This window comes from Perca fluviatilis, chromosome 3, assembly GCF_010015445.1.
Source record: "Perca fluviatilis chromosome 3, GENO_Pfluv_1.0, whole genome shotgun sequence".
NCBI classification, from domain to species: Eukaryota; Metazoa; Chordata; class Actinopteri; order Perciformes; family Percidae; genus Perca; species Perca fluviatilis.
Window position 1 is genome coordinate 27,220,236 of NC_053114.1, and position 18,484 is coordinate 27,238,719.

Consider the following 18,484-nt stretch of genomic DNA (forward strand, 5'->3'; position numbering starts at 1 on the left):
TTTATCAAATTAGCAGGAAACATGCTATATTGTGATATATATCGTTATCGAGATATGAAATTACCTATGTCGGAATAGAAGATTTTGGCCATTTCGCCCAGCCCTAGCGGTGGGCGAGACAAAAAGACAGGTAGTCACATTAAGGTCACATGTGGCTGGGAGCAGGATGCATGCGACTGTATGAGTGTGTTGATGTCAGCGTTAAGCTGATTAGTATTCATGCAGGACTAAAGCTGTACGAGTATTATGTATGAAGCACACCAGAGAAATGTGAGAATTAAAGTATGACTCAGCAGTTGGGATATCACGCCCTCAGGCACATGGCTGGAAAAAGAAATGATGCACAAGCAGTCATCACCACAGGTATGCAGTGAACATGAAACTGAAAAGGAAAACATCAAAAGGAAAAAGCCAGCTGTTTGTATTTCTTAAAACTTAAAAGTTATATAGGCTATAGGGCTATGGAGTAATTTATAATCAATCAAATTTCATCACAATAAACATAACACTATGCATGATATAGACAAGAGACCCCCCCACCCACCCACCCACCTCTGGACCTTTTCAGGGCTTAGATAATGTATTTTTGTGTGTCACAAACACAGACAGAAATCTAGACAATGGCTTGGTGGCTTTTCCTGCATATTGCATTTTGTAGTGACAACCATGATGTTTTCATGGTCCTTGTCTTTCTGGCCAGTGAAGAGTAGTTTGAAGACAGAAGGCAAGACTGTGACAAAAGGTTGACTTAAAACATGTACAAGTATTAAAATAAAAGGCAGCAAATTTAGCCTAAAATGTTTTAAATGCATGACAGAATAATGGATTTCATAGGTCTTTCGATGTCCCTATAAGACTTTTTGCTTCTTATTACAATGAAGGGCCACAAACTGTGACTCTTGACAGCTGTGAATAGCTGTATCAACCTTGTCTTGCTAATTAGCATAGCAACATAAAACCGTCATCTAGGGTTAGGCATGGGAATCAAGGCTAAAAAGGCTAAAAAGCCTTTTGGCGGAAAACAATATCAGTCCATTAAGTAAATAATGACAAAAAGGCAAACATTAGGCAGCATACACACACACAATCACACACACACACACACACACACGTCCAATCACAATACAGCATGAAGTAAAGGAGCAGAGTGCAGCTCTTTCAGCTCATCGCCTGTGTTAATTGCCCAGATTGCTTGAAATCATCCTCCCCCACTGGCTTCCCGTCATCGAGCTAACACCACGAGAAAAAGTCTTAGCACGTAATTAGATCTAACCATTTTTTAAGTCAGGGCCATGAACTGTTGACTATCCCTGTGGCTACACAATTAGACGAACTGAATGAGAAACAACCCTCCACTACAAGCCCTTAAGTCAAGTATTACTACATACGGTGAAGAAAGAGAGATACAGTGAATTACATCCATTTAACTCATCAGCTGTGCAAGAACATGAGACAATCGAGAATAACAACTGCATGAATTTAAAAGATTAATGTGTAATCCTAGAACGGTTGGACATAAAACATTTATCTTTAGACTCTGATCCAATCATGGTTTAATTAGTGAATGTCAAATCATTAAAAACAATATAATGAGAATTTAAATTACCAGCTAATCAGTGATGTACAACTATTACACAGAGATACTTCAGTCAAATAACGCCTTTGGTCACAACAGGTAGGAATCGGGGAGGGTAATATGGCCGTAAAATAATATCGCAATATTGAAAGCTATTTCTTTGATGGGGATATTTTTCACAATATATATAAATCAAAATTACAATATAAATATGATTACTGTGTAATTGTAACATCATTTCAGCTGAGCTGTTGTGGATTCACAGGATGTTTTGGAGGAGCAGACGGAGGCCGAACTGTGGCTCTGTGCTTTCAATTAATATAACTCTCTGATCATTTTTTTCCATTTTTCCATCCACTGCATCTCATTATTAAGACTGTACATCTGTGTGACACCCTAGGTGGGGAAAGTACTTGTGTGTCTGTGAGGCCACAGGAATCGCACATTGTGTAACTGCAGATCACTATGAATGATTTGTCAGTGGACTTAACGAACGCAGCCTCTTGCAACGCATGTGATGAGCGGTGGAGTCAAAGGGACTCACATGGCTGAGACTGAAAAAGTTTGTCTATAGTGCCCAATAATATGCATGGACAATGTCACTGCCACCTGCACGGCAGCATGCAATGGATCACCTGCGGGTTAGTAAGAGGATTGTAGCCCAAGAGGGTGAGGCTTAGTGCATGTGAGGGCCAGACTAGCTGATCCATACTAACATGGGAGTATGGAGAGCCCCTGGAGAGAACTGTGTCATCGTTAAGAAGTCAGTGCATTTAACCCAAACCCCATCCCTCAGTCTGAACCCCCACACACTTCTCTTGTGAGCTCCCCTTGTCAGCAATCTGACACCCGCTATGACTGTTTAACCTCTGCTCACTCAAACCTTTAAATCCATGGAACCGAAAGCTGGCTTTTTCTAATCAAAATGTTTGTATCATAATGTTTACTGTAGTTACATACACACTGACATGACTGTGTATAAGGGATTCCTGGTCACTGTGAGTCACACCATTCTGAGCACATTCAGAAAATACTGACAGTATGAATCAGTGTATATACAATACTTTTACTACACGCAAACCACATATACTGTTATACAAAAAAACGTATCATTAGTCATGCATTAGCACAAGATTACACTGAGTATTGATATTGTCCAGTGCAGTCCAGTGAAATGATCGTGTGTTATTTCAGTTGTTAAGCTGTGGCTGAGAGTTTTAGTAGTACAGAGGTCCACTGTTGGTTTCTAGAGTACATCAAATTTCAACTGCATGCAAATAATGATATACAAGATCAGAGCACTATATAATACATAGCTAGTGACTGTCTGTGGTTTCTTTGATCAACTAATACTTTGACTGATAGACTTCAGTATGTTTTCTCCAAAGGAAATTTCTAATCAGTGTAGCACTTTCTAATACAAAGCATGGTTTAAATCTACTGTGCTGATAAACTAAACCATGTAAACATGGAAAGTATGTCATTAGGGTTATGAATTGGGCACTTCCCATCAGGAACATTACATTGAATAAGAGGCAGGAAACATGAAGAGGTTCTTAGTGCCCTGACACACCAAGCTGACCGTCAGCCACTATTATATTTAACATTTTAATCAAACATATTTCAAATTGGGTTTCAATGCTTACATTTAAACAGAATTACAGTTGTAAAATTGGCCTGCTAGTTATTTTGGTTTTGTTTGTCTTTCTGCAATCCTGGGTCTTCTGCTTTTCTTATTCAATTTACGAATACACAGAAGACTGACTAGCTATTTCGTCTCATGCAGGTGGAGAACCTGCATCCAGCTCTCTGCTGTAGTCTTTGCATGTGTTCAAGTGCAACTTTAAACAGAAGACATGAGGTGACATAAGGCGCAAAGCATTTGATCAGGTTTCTTTGTCAGCAGCATTTTTTGGAAGTTGGCATGATGTGTGAGAGCTGTGATTGTAAATTCCAACACAGACAGCCTCAGGCAAACTATTTGCTTAACATCTCACCCAAGGTTTTCACACACCGGATGGAACGACAGCAACAACAACCAGAAATGTTGAGATGCCACCTGACTTGAAACAAACCATTCAGCAGTTCAGAAACTAGAGTGACTGACTGGGTTCAACCACTACTACAAGAAAAAATATAGTATAACTGTATATTTCACTGTTGTGTGGTTGTTCTCACCTCTGTTCATCGATAAGGAATAACCCCTCAGACATGATTTAATGAGGGTGCTGAAAACTCCATACTGTAGATCTATGCAAATTCCAGCTATTACTCTGGAACAACAATTTAATAAGACCATACTCATCTTGAATCCCAAGCCTAAGGTAAGCATACGCTATTCCAAGTTTACAATCAGGCTGTCTAAATCTGACATATCACTGCAACAGATCACATCCATATTCTGTAGCTCGTAAGCATAATTACAGACGCAGTTGAAAAGCGGAGATATACGCAGTGTGTGTGTGTGTGTGATATCAACTACAAGAAAGATAACATTTTGTTTCAATTCAATAACACCCATTTGCAAACTGATTGCTTTTCTTGGAAACCAAGGTCATTACATAATGAGCTGAGATGTAGTTAGCCATAAACTGTCAAGTGGTTAACATCACAATGATGCCAGTCCAAAGAGCTGGATAACACACAGCTTTTAGTTGTTATAATAGGACAACTTAGTTAATATTTAGTTGCAAAAGGGGGTAGGTTTTGCGATCATTATTAAAGTTTAGGAGAAAAACACACAAATAGGCCGATCTTTAGTAGATTTACTTTCACAAAAGACAAACTACCAGCTACCATGCCACCAACCTGAGTAAGTACACCTTAACACCACATGTTATGATTGAGAATATGTGAAAACTAGTTCCAAAGCAAGCAGAGGAGTCAACAAAGATTGCTAAAAAATAAATGATGATAAATGATAAATGGCTGAAACATGCAGCTTCTGCAACTCCAAGAGTTGAACTTGACCAAACCTCATCTCCAGAAACCTCATCTCCAGAATCATTATGTCTAATATGACTTTTATATAATTAATAGTGTTAAATAACATCCTGTTATAAACATACTTGGAACACGACGGATGGTGTCGATTAAAGGGTAATTATGCTGACCCGATAGTACTGTGGGGGTGTATCAAACCACTGATCTAAGAAACAATATAATAACAGAGAATCACTGCTCTGCTCCACCTGCTTTGACTGTTATTAGCCGGTTGAATGGGCGTTATCAGTTGTTTATCGCTATTATAGATATGAAGCGGTGGGGCCCTACTCTACCTCATTCAATGGAGTGATAACATTTGAAACGGATTTCTGCTCTGAAAATTTAATATAAAATGCAAATATGGAAATCTTCCCATTATTATCAGGAAACATTACCAAGCAAACAATGAGGACAAGCATGATTTGACAAATTCAAAAACTAAAGACAGTAAAAAAAATATAGAACACTGTTAAATCATCTACAATAAATTATATTTGATTCGGATGTGAGAAGGTCTTTGCTACAACTGTCTGTTTAACCCCACACCCCAAAACCACTACCCTGCTGCCAGTGGAAGTTGCTGAGGGCAGTTTTCATGTCTAGGAGACAGCTTCTTATGACGGAAAGCTATACTGATGGCGTGACTTCTAGCCTGGGGGAGGGTCATCACAGGAGGAGGAAGAGGGAGATACAGAGAGAGGGGAGGGGGATTAAGGGAGGAAATAAAGACAGCAGGAGATGGAAAGAAAATACAGCCCTGCAGCCTGGCAAGCCTTTCAGTACTGCTACCTTCAGATGCATGATGTGTCTTAACCTCAATCAGGCAATTTTCTAACTCAATGTCTTTCCCCTACCAAAGGGCATGTGACGGGTGAGTTGAAGAGAATCACTTACTTACCCATTATGTTCGAATTCATGAAAGGTGTTGGGGACAATCCTTCATGGGACACTAATCGACTGTCACTCAAATGATCGCTGTAATGAGGGCTGTCAGCAAAACCCTGGGGGAAGAGATCAGAATATTAAGCACATTACTGAGCAACTTCACTAATTGAGTGATATGGCATACCACTAATTAGTAAGAGGAGAGCCCAACTGGTCTGTTATGCTAATAAACATCCCCCTTTCTTTGTAATTGTCCAAATACATTAAAGAGAAAGTTAAGAAAAAAAGATCTTTACATCTCTCGTACTTACATTTAACTGTTGGTTCAGATTAATAATACATTCACATTTATAATCCCATTATTTGCCATTAAGATACAAGCATTCAGTGGACGAACCAACAATATGTATTACGCTGTTGTTGTTTTTTACCTTATCTATTATCAGTCGTGCCCAGGTGTGTAGTGCTATTTCTTTGAGTACCGAAGCGAACCTACGACGCAGGCGTGCAGTTTAAATTGTGGCTCGTTTCGAATGTTATTTAGTTCACATACATTAGACAAATACTACTATAAAATTAAAGGATGTTTTGATGCCTTGTCATTTTATGAGTTAACAGTTAGCTAGTTATAGACTGAGAAAAAATAATTGAATTCACCATGCAGCAATGTTTTTTTGCATGTGTTGACGTCATGAATCAATCAACACACCTTAAATGTCAATATTACAACTTTGACCATTCCTTTTGTTTTTATTGCCTCTCTTGCATGACATTCACTTTAGTGATGATTGGATCTTCAAGCGCATACATTTTTTTTATTTCAACTGGATTATATTAACGAAGAATATTGTATTTCCTCACTTGGAGAAAAAAAGTGGCGGAGTATCGTTCTGGTGCACTACGGCAGCACTACACCCCTGCGTGGGTATAATGTATTTAATGAAGGTGGGAGTGGTTATGAATGATAATGATAAATGCGGTTTTACTGTTGTATTTTATATCATTTAACTGTATACGATAGTAAGACCATTTTTGGCCAACTTTCACTCTTGGAATGAAAACACTTCTGCATACGTGACTAAGTGTAATCAAAAAACCAAGCTCTTTATAAAAGAGGCAAAATGCCATTGTCGTTACGGAATATTTGAGCTTTAACATTAACTAACATCCTACTTAATTCCTCAGCATATGAACTTCATATTGCCAACCTTTCATCACCAACAAACAGGTGAGTGTTGTAAATATTTTTGCTGGTTTCTTGGCTCTTAGAAAACAACTGGACCTGTAAAGCTTTATCTTTATCACAGTACATCTATAAAACAACATCTAAAACCCTAAATATTCATTTGTGTTTATCTTAAAAGTTTTATTTTTGAATCTACTATTTTATCGATATGATAACAGGTTTATATATCACCCCACAGCTCATAAGAAGGTGTTTAGAAGAGGAAGAAACAGAGAGATGCAATCCTACATCATTCCCAGGTACCTGCAGCTTAAAAAAATTGCCTTTTTCTCCTGCAGCTTAACAGTGCCTTTTCATGACAGTTATCAGCTTCAGGGGCTTAGGTCTAAATATCGGTCACAGTATGGTTTTTGAAACTCGGGGTCCCATGTAATAAAAGATACTCCGTTACAGTGCTAATCCCAAGCCCTGTGAAAGTCCTCATGTGCTCCAGTCAAATACATCTCCCCAAACTACATTAACTCCCACCAGAGGGACTGAGCAGCAGTGGGCTTGCATTTCTATAGAGGTATTTTCACCAACTCATACCCTTTGCATTCAACATACAGTAAAAAAAAAAGTAAATCTTATTATCCATCTTTTTTTTGTGAGTGGATGGTGATGGAGTAATTTCAAAGGCAGTGGAGTGTTGTGCTGTGTCGAGGGAATCCTCAGAGATTCCCTATTGTGCTCCTGCCAGGCCGCACACACTGTTAATCACACCATGAACAGACTCAATAACAACAACAGCCCTGTGAGAGAGGCTCTAGAAAACTAACACACAAAGACTTACACATACACGGCTAACGTAAGCAGGCAAAAAACATATCCTCTGCTCTGTAGCAGAAAAGGGAAAATGCTTCAAACTACAGACTTAAAGGAATAGTTTCACGTTTTAGAAAATACACCTATTCGCTTTCTGGCAGTGAGTTAGATGAGAAAACTGATATTATAATTGTCCATTAAACATAAGGCTACAGACAGCAGCTGTTTAGCTTAGCATAAAGACTGGAAACGGGGAATCAGCTAATTAACAGGTTGTATCTAGTTTGTTTAATCAGTTTAAAAGCGTAAAAACTACAATCAGACATTTTACGGGGGTTATGTTCAGGACTATTTCTGGCTAGGATCAGTAACCTTCTGGAGTCTCTGCTCGTTGCCTGGCAACTATCAGCCAAGAAATAAACGGCGAATTGTCATTCTTATGCTTCATTTTTCTTCTCCAAATTAGACAAACAAAATTACTGAGCTTTAAAACTACAGTTAGCGGACAGATATGAGAGTGGCATTGATCGTATTATCTAATTCTCCGCCAGAAAGCGAATTAGCGAATTTCCCAAAATGTCAAACTATTCCTTTAACTAAATATTAGAAAGCACTTGATGAGTGATGAGCACTTTGATCCCTTACCAACAAGTCTTCTTTGATTGTTACAACTGTGTCAATGCAACCAAACTGTGTTTGCTCCTCTGGGACTGTTGGATCATCAATCACAGATCCCTCATCATTCCCAAACACTAGTGGCCTACATCTATCCGAGACACTCACACACGCCGTCATCGCTGCCACGGGGCGACGTTGGCTAAATAACTGTCAGATCACTCTGGCCCCCAATCACTCGCCGGAATGTTTAAAAAGTCATCTCTTCCACACTCTGTGCTGCGTCCCAGGTGAACGTGTGGCTGCATGTGGCCGCTTGGGAAGTAATGATATGGTTATGATGGATGCGTGTGGGGTCGAGTATCAAGTCGGGGCAGGGCACTGGGGAAGTGGGGGTTGTCATGCAGTGGCGGTGGGCACAGACCCGACTGTCAGGCCGCCAGCCTTAAGCTACAGCTGCCCAGGATACAGCGGCTGGCTGGGAGCCAAGGTCAGCACGGCAGGTCTCGGGACTGTTCACAGTTGACTGATCACACACTCGTAGCTCACCAGCTCAAACAAGCTCAGGGACAAGAGTGAATTCCCTTTGTAACAGACTGAAAGATGAAGCACTGAGAATTTCTTCCAAGAGCCTTGGACAAATATTGTGAATAAAGCAAATCATTTGGAAAAAGATCTTATTTTTTTTAATCAATTATTTGATTCTCATTTAACAAAATAATGGAATGAAACTAGTCATTCATACTGTAAAAACAACTTATGACCAAGAGCAATATTTTCGCTTTAGAAAAGAATAATACCCAAGCTCTATGCAACGCTGATGTTACCACTGACTTTCAATATAAAGTAGAAGTAGAGAATGGCAAGACACATCTCAGGGACTGCAAATATTCACAAACATAAATATGATGCTTTCATTGGGTGTAAATGCAAGAAGCACACTTGTGTTCTTCTACACCTTTATCATTATTATTTCGTCACGTTTTGCACTCGGTTCCTTCCACATTTTTCAACGTGGAAACTTCATTCAAACATCAAAATATTCAGCTCATTTAGGAAATCCTGGCTATTACTTTTATCATCCATACCTTTCCACATTCAAATGAACAGACAGAACATTCAGAATTTAAACATTTCCACACTTTTTCCATATATTCTCAATTGTACTTTCAGCTAGAAACTCTTGTTTCATACATTCTGGCTATTATTCAACTTTCAACCCCATGTTGTCTACAACACACACATGTCTGTTCATTTTTTAGTAACCTGACACTACAACTTTGAGCATTATCAATTAATATATAATTGGTGATTTAATGGTCATAAATTAATGATTGCCAACCATAATAGGATGTCACTTTTCTCTGAATCTAATTTTGCCATAATTCACATGGTTAAGTATATCGGGTAATCTGGTCATAACTGGGTTATAAAACATGTTTTATTGAAAAAACTGACATAATTTAAAGGTCCAATATATAGCTAATACTGACAGCTAGCATGTAATGGTTACTGCAGTCCAAATTCAAAATACTGAAGATTCTCCTCACCAGCGTCGAAGTTCACGGGAGTTGCCAGGTTGAAAATGCTAAACCCAACGTCACACAGTCATTGTTAGCTTGATGCTAGTCTTGCATTGCCAGACATTAGCTAGCTACTTCACAGCGTAGCAGAGTTGCCAGATGCTATTGACGGTTATAAAAGCCTGTGCTTTCGCGGAGCTCTGTACACGGCTGACTAACGACCGCTAAAAAGACCGTGACCTCACGGTCGTCTGTAACCAGGGCACAGTCACTGTCTGTCGGCTACGCCGAACAATTTTGGCAGGGGGGAGATTCTGGTACTACTACTTCCAGACTAGAGGATGGATACCCGACCCGAGCCCGACAGGACCAGACGGGCCGGGTTCGGACAGATATTTAGAAATGATGTTCGGGTCGGGCTTGATCACATCTGTGCGATAAAGCATTGACAATTTTAAATTTAAAACAGCTTATTATGGAGGTGTGCACCTGTGTTAACGTGTTGCCTTGTTGCCCCGTGTGCGCTGATGCGCTCATCTGTTGACATTTCTGAATGCCTTCCTACAGTTGCTTAATAATAGCTTTCCACACAAACAAACGTACATGTGTCATTAGTATGAGAAAAAAAATTGATTTTAACTGTGTCGGGCCCTGGTCAGGCTCGGACATAAATATCTTAATGCCTGTCGGGCTTGGGTCGGGTTCGGTTACTGCTCTGTTGGACGTGGGCTGGGCTAGGACAGACAAATGCGGCCCGATCCACACTCTATTCCAGACCCATTATACAGCTTGTCTATACACTGTACAGTCAGTACATTACACATATGGTTGCCAGTTTATAAGAACGTGGGAATCATCTAGTTACTGTCCAACATATAACGTTAACCTTGAAGCTGGCGATATGAAACATTAGCCACAATAACATAACATAACGTTACATACATTGCAAAGCAACCAGTAGATAACACTGTGTCCCAATCCAACACCTCAGGCTACGGAGTGTTTCTGGCATATGTCATGGATCCTACGTTAGCAATTAGCGCGTGTTAGCATGGCGGCGTTAGCACCAGTCAGGATTACTTCACTTTTTTTCGCGAGTAACTAACTCAAGTACTCTATATAATTTAATGTGAGCAAATTAATGTTGAAATTAATGAAAATGACTATCCCTACATTAGCCGTGATATAGCTAAATGAATGAAGCTCAACGCTTTAACGTTACCGATTTAGGAGGAAATTAGTCAACTCTGTGTCCTTTTAGACTCTAAGCTGTCGCTTTTTAAATGCATCTCCAATATTTACCCGTGTTTTACCTCGTCTCTGGTTATGCAACCTTAGAAAGATGGGGAGTTTTTTTTTTAGGGCGTGTAGAATGAATCTATCTCCGTTGATCCTGTTCGTTTGTTTGCTGCTTCCATTGTTGTACTGCAGCTGTAACACGCTGTGTTTGCGTTTTTGCAGGCATATCTGGCAACCGGGCCTGGCTGTCAAAATGGGCAGTTGATACCAACACTGGCCAAAATACAAACAGACATTCCGTGGAACGTAAATTTCCAAGGAGAAAATTAGCATTGTTGTCAGAAAACATAGTACTTCAACTTAGCAAGTTTCCTTAATATCTGATAACATATCGGGGTAATTATTTTATTAAATACAGTAAATATATTACATATATGCCCCTTTAAACAGATTTTACTGAGGTTCATAAGAAATGCCACTCACTTCCTAAAGCATATCAATATAGGTGTGTGTGCAGCTGTGTGTGTGAGTGTGCCATGTGCTTGTTTGCGTGCATGCCTTATGGTGGTTCAGACAGCTGTCTGCTGGCTGATGCTGTGCCTTGCAATGTCAGAAACACTCATTTATATGCACCTGGAGCACATATATCTCAAGCGTCTCTGTCTTATAATTCAAATCAAGCTGCCTATGTTACCATAGCCTGTAGATGTTCATTCGGGAAGGGCACAGAGAAATAAACAAGGTAACGCAGCCCGAGTGGCTCTGACATTTAAATGAAATCTAATGGAAAGTGACAGGAGATTGACATTAAATGAAATTCATACAGGGCATCTAGAACAACCAATGTGTGAGGGACAAACAAACAGGGGGAGAGCTGTTCACACTTGCTCACACAAACAGTGCAATGTTCTCACTGTAACAGAACAATAGAGATGCAGATTAATATGCACAATTTCTTCTATATTATTATTATTATTATTATTATACAAATGCAACAAAAAAATTGTAAGTCAATTATAAACATTATGAAATTCCCATTTTCTTCTTTTGTGTAAATTTGTAATCACTAACAATGTCATAGTATAATCTGAAGTATTGAGGCTGCACAGAAGACATGCCTCCTCCTTGCATAATGCAGGATAACATTAATTGTGGCCCAACACTACAACAACAGTGAAAGACAAAATGTTAATTTTGCTTCAAACCAGTTTCATATGAGTCATGGACAAAGAAGTGTTTAGATGTGCTACAGAAAACTATTATCTAATCTATGTGTCAGTGTAGCCCCCCTTTTTCACCACTGCTCATACTTTTTTTTTTTATGACCATGAATAAGTTGGTGTACAGTATTGCCTCTGGCTGCATGAGTTTTCTTATTACTAGTGTATATAGTGGAACCATGTTACCCCAAATCTAATAAGAGTCATCAAATAGTAGCTGGGTGCCATTTGCAGTGACAGATACAATGTATTGTAAATACACTACTGCAATATCAACAAAGATACTTTTGTGTGCATGTGTAAAACCATTTGTGAGCCCAGGATTACCAGTGGAAAGAAGAGTATTTTACTGTTGTTTACAGCAGTTTACTCCCGCTAGCGTTTACAGGATATGACTGGCCAGTAGAGGAACAAACCAACGGCCTTGGAGATCTACCAAATGGAGGTCAGTGAATCCCATTCAACCCTTGCTTAAAAACGGGAATCACCTGCAGTGTCACTGCATTGGCTTGTTTCACCACTGTTGACAGACCGTTTTTGTTGCAGTTTTCAAATGCAAACAACAACTGATTTTTACTGCCAGTGCCTGCCTAAAGATACAATATTCGAGGTGAAACGAATAGTCGGTAAATCAACAGAAAAGTTACTATTTTTATATTTTATTATTTATTTCAGTACGTTTTCTATCAAAAACACCAAGAACTCTCTGGTTCCAGATTCTCAAATGTGCTGCTTCGGTTTTATAACTTATTGTAAATTAAATATCTTTGTGTTCTGGACAGTTGGTCGTATTTTGGGGACGTTGTTGAAATGAATTGTTTAATTGATTGGTTCATCGAGAAAATAATTGGCAGATTAATCCAAAATGAAAAGAATCCTTAGTTAATATCACCTGATAATACATCCAAAGTTATCAGTGATGTTTTGAAATTGAAGACATGTTTTTTAGGGTTTAAAAAACCCAACAGAGAGCTGGGATTCAATTTAGAGTTCTGTGGTTCAAGGGGTGGAGGACCCTTAAATTAACTTTTATGTTTGTTCATTAACTGTCCTTTTAATAACACTGTTTCCCCATTTTACATTATAATGATCGAGAGTAAAGTCATTCCCTCAAAGGCGCCACAACTGATCACATGCTAACTGCTGAATTCGTTTAAAAAAAATTGAACAGCATCAACATATAATTCGAGCAGAAACATTTTAACAGACCTCTACGACTAAAAATAAGCTTGAGCCCACTATAATATCGGATTGCAGAAACTGGTTTCCCTGTTAACTGTATAACATATTTGGTTCCACATATATCTCAATTCCACCACCCATGAAAACATTAACTTGTCATTTCTGTTACAGAGAACTGTGTCTATTACAGGTCATTCAACATGACTGGTAGTCTGGATGAGGTGAGAATATAACATTGTAAATGTACCGGTTTAATGTAATGAGTGTTAAATGATGTGCTGTGGAGCAGAAAGGCCATTCAGAGGCGTTATTTAAGGTGAGGGTCCTCTTACCCGGGAGGACTCATAGGAGGGACTGGACTCGCCACCTGGGGCCCAAGACGCTTGGTTGGTCCGCTCATCTATACCTGTCAGAGAGAGAGATGCACGACTCAGTCAGCAAGTCAAGGTTACTCAGATAGTTCAATGTACACACAGTATATCTACATTCTCTGTATTTGTCTCACACAGAGGCACGATGAAGAAGTAGTGAACATCTGAATCACAATGACCAAGACAATACTGCTAATTAAATACACACATAACATGCAGTGACCCTGTGATTGAGTTTAACGTGCGTGTTTTCAGTTTTGACCATTTGATACGGACAATCCTACACTTGAGACAAAGATGTGTGAAAGAAGAAGTGAAAAATGCTTGTTTTTCTATATAAAATCTTTTTAAATAATGACAGTATAAGTAAAATCATTAGTCGATAAATTGCTTGAAAATTAATTGCCAACTATTTTGATAATTTAAAACAAAAACTCACTTGAGTCACTTGTCAAGTAAACATTTATTTGTACCAGCTTCTTAAATCTGTGAATTTCCTCTGTTTTATATTATTGTAAATTTGAAATCTTTGGGGTTTGGATTGTTGTTTGGACAAAATAAAGATGTGAATTTGTCATGTTAGACTCCCCCCCCCCAATTTTCTGACATTTTATTTTTTTTAAAAGGATAAATCAAGGAAATAATTATCAGATAAATTGGTTAAAATAAGTTGCAGCACTAATTAGCAGCCAATCAATGCTAGCAATGCTACGAATAATTATAAGGGCATGCTTGTGTTAAGGTCTGATTAACATCTCACTCAAGTAAAAACTGTTACAGTTTATGTAATGGCATTATCTCATGATAGGGATTTTACAACATTTGGAAATGAATAAGAAAAGTGACTAATCAAAGGTTAAGCTTCATGTCCAAAAATATATATTTGTATTTATAATAAATAGAAACTGTTTCATGTGCTTCAATGTACCAAAAGGTAATTTACAACTCCATGATTTGGCATTGATGCATGCCAGGCTACTTTCAGACAGCTGAGTACTAAAACTTGATAAAACTCATGTTTTAAATTAAAGAAAACCTCTATGCTTCAAACGTCAAACAGATAAACAAATAAAATCAATAACTCCAACCAACTCCAAAGCAAGACCATCTGGCATATATTGAAAAATATAATATCTGATCTTTCGAATCTAATTTATGAGATAAAGTCTGTAAAAAATATTTGATGCCTCAATTGTTGTTGCTGTTTGAAACAATATTGTGTTGCAGTAAAAGGCAGTTATTGATTGTCCCTGTTGTAATGTCATCTGTCTCAGTCAAATGCAATACCGTTTGTATATTTTTAACTTCAAATAAAAAAATATCAGATTTCAAGAATTGTGTATGCTCAGAATAATAATAATAATAATAATAATAATAATAATAATAATAATAATACTCCAAGCAACAACCCAAACTTTTCAATGTCAAGTACATTTTTAACTTAAAATCTAACAAATGATATGCACTGAGGTGCCTCTATGTAGCAGGCTAAGGCATACAATCCAAAGAAAATGAATTTACATGACTGAAACGAATAACTTCAAAAAAAGCAGAAGTAAAATCTGCACTGCAAAGCCTGTAATTACAGATCAAAACACGTGGACTAGTTCTCTGATTCAAGTCAAAGTATAGCTCAGCAAGCAGCTTAACAGAAAGACTAGCTATTGATTCCCCTTAAGGTTCAGTGCAGCTTTATGGGTGCTTCTTACGCGTCACTAAGACTATTAAATGCAATCTGAGCACTTCAATATCAAAGAGAAACAATGAAAAGGCAGTGGGATGTGGTTTTCAGGATCTGTTAAGGTACAACAATATCCAATCAGAGATGTGATAAATTACACATTTTGTAATTTTAATATAATTTTGTAATTATAATATTGTGTTTTATAGTATTATTATAGATTTATTTTCAACAGGCATGCTGCCAATCAATTCTGAGTCAGAAATCTAATCATACACTGAACCAGAAAGTGCGTGACAGTTGTCTTAACTAGGAATCGCGCTCCAGTGAGCAGATATAAGTTTCATCCTGACAAACATGTTGTTTTGCTGCTAGCACACAGCAGACTCATTTCCTCTTTAAAAAGTCTGTGATAGAGAAACGTGTGTTACTAAATAGCACTTGGGTCTACATTTTGGTACTGTGACAACACCGATGTGACATATTGTAGCCCAACTGAGGCCTTTTTACACACTGAATGTAACAATGGTCAGTGTTTGCTCTCTGGGCCACTGGCTGTCATCTCGTCTGATTACCATCTCCTACCACGGCTCAAGGGTCCCCTCTCTTCTCCAGGCACAGACAGGCTGCACAATAAGATTACTCACTGACACAAGAGGCAAAAGGGAAAAACACAAATTACAGACAATGCAATGTCTGTAATTTAGGTCTAATGAATTGGGAGAACCATTGCTGCTCTTCTGTGAAGTACTCTGTGGCAAAGATGCACAAACTCCTACACTAGGACTTCCATTTCCTTCTCACACAGTATGCTCATAGCTATAATCAATAGTTTTATATGAACACTGAACGTGTGTGTGTAATATAACACAAGGAATTATCACCAAACTCTGGAGCTGAGCTTTTTAGCCTAATTTACCTCACTATTTTGGTTTTACATCCACACATACAGTATATAGTTTGTCTAACCATTCTCAACAACCATGTTTTTAGTAGAAAGCTGCAAAGTATCATAAAAAAGCTCAGATAACCCAAATGCACCCTACATGCCCAGCACCAAACTGCAGGTAGACAGTGTTGCTGAATATTTGATGAGCATACACTAAGTTGCCAGTTTATTAGGTACACCTCTCTGAAAACGAATGCAGTCTAATACAAAAGTACTGCAACAAATCCCATCTTCATGAAGGTTGTAATGTTCAGTTTTTGTTGAAACTGTTTTAGAGAGGTGTTGATTCAACTTCATGGTGATTTCAAATTATTGAGAGTAGATCAAATATCAGAAACATCTTTCAGTTGTAGTCATTCTGCAACAAAGATTCACAAGAAACATAAAAATGTATGCTTTACATCTGATGGGTATTTTTAAATTAAGACAAATAATAGTGAACCAATATGGATTTGTAGAATTTAAGGACAGCATTTCACTGTTGGAAGAGATATTTGGCTACATTTTGGGTTCGTTCCAGAGGAAAAAAGGTGAATTAGAGAATGTAAGAAAGCCTCTCATGAAAGACAGCTGCACTAGAGGGAGACACCTGAGGGAAATGTTCTTGCTTGGTCTCGGTCACTCCCCACACTGCTTTAGGATTCAATATTATGCATTTACTTGACTTGTCCGGTCATGCAACCAAGTTTGTGTTGGAACTTACAATTAGACTTGCAGAGTACATGCAGATTAAAAACAAAAAAAACTTAACTAGAAAAAAATATATTCAGCCATTTTATTACAGGCCATATGGTGGATACATTTTGTATCCTTGAATGTCCTGAAAGTATCGTGACCCTCATAGGTTTATCTATCCAGCATAAATTATAGGTCTCCGAGTATTTGTACTGCTGGGATGTCAGGATTCAGCACACGCAAGCAATTTAAGTCTGAATAATTAAATCTGTAACTAAAGCGGACATCTATTCTTCATAACATTGTTGCCACAACTCCTAATACGTGGCTATTAACAAGTTCATGTGCACAGGCATTAATAACTATGAAAAATCATACTACTATAGATGATTCTCAATAACATAGTTTATGTATGACAATGAAGAGAAATGTGTCTAGGAAATTATGTGGTCGATTTTAAAACATCAAGATGAATAAAGTTGGCATAATGATGTTGTAAATGTCCTGTAAACCTGTGCTAATGTTTTGATAGACCGAGCAAGCACAGAGCTTTGCTATCATAACTGACTCTTACTTTCTTACCGTCTCTGCTGGGTCATTCATAAACCGGTGCACCCTCCCAAAGCACACTCCCAATTCAGCAAAACATCATCCGACAGAAAGACCGAGGTCTTCTCATGCGACCTGGCTAAAGCATTGCAAAACCTTACCTTACCAATATTTGGCAAATATTCACCACCAGTGATACTGCCTCATATCCATATCCAATAAAACACATAGTCCCACACTGAGAAGACGATCTATTTTCTCCATTTACTGTCAGGTGCTTTTATACGTAACCTGTTGGTTCAGTTCAAATGAACTCTGACACCAGAGAACATAAATATACACATATGAAGCATTAAAGTGCAGAAACTGCTATCAGTCAACAGAATTTGATTTCCCCACATGGGTCCATGATGTAGCGCTGATGATGCAGGATGACATCAACAAAACGGTCCAATCAATGGGTTACCTGTCACTGTCAGTCTGTATAACTTCATGTTTACTCTTCTTGGTTCGTTTGTATAAAGTCAGTCAGACCATGCAGACCACCGGACCAACACTCAAATGTAACGATGCAGAATATTCTCTCCCTCTGTTCGGACCAAAGGAACCAAACTACAGGTGTGAGAGCAGCCACAGAACACATTGTGTATTAAATGATCAACTTACCAGTGTCTTTATTGTTGTTGATATCAATCATTACATGCATAGAAAATAGAGTGATTATCTATTTATTTATTTTTAATTCATGAGAATTGGATCTGATTATTATTTACCACAAAACACCTGATAGATGTTTGGTTTTATTCATTTGGAAGTTGAATTGTAGGTTTTATATTAAGGAGAGACAGACAGATAGAAATTACAGATAAAAACTGAATTGGCTCTGAATAATACAGAAAATTATAGTAAAACATAAAAAGTTATAACAGTCAAAAGCCCCAACAAGATATAAATACTATTACATATACATACTTAACATAACAATAACTAGGATTACATCAAAATTTAAACTGGCCCAACTATTTTACTCAGGACAAACGGTTA

The 18,484-nt window shown here is 38.1% G+C and overlaps 1 protein-coding gene across 5 annotated transcripts in view; it reads right to left on the reverse strand.

Moving 5' to 3' along the window:
- Positions 1 to 18,484, reverse strand: part of tcf12 (transcription factor 12) — an 88,485-nt gene that overhangs the window by 55,637 nt on the left and 14,364 nt on the right. For 3 of the 5 annotated variants that reach the window (XM_039795439.1, XM_039795437.1, XM_039795438.1), the window contains exons 4-5: positions 13,548 to 13,621; positions 5,460 to 5,562 (exon numbers count right to left, since the gene is read on the reverse strand). In XM_039795439.1, coding sequence (XP_039651373.1) covers positions 5,460 to 5,562; positions 13,548 to 13,621 — 177 coding nt within the window. Of the gene's footprint in view, positions 1 to 5,459; positions 5,563 to 10,887; positions 10,905 to 13,547; positions 13,622 to 18,484 lie in introns of those variants that run through there. The other 2 variants (XM_039795441.1, XM_039795436.1) reach the window with 2 other exon arrangements.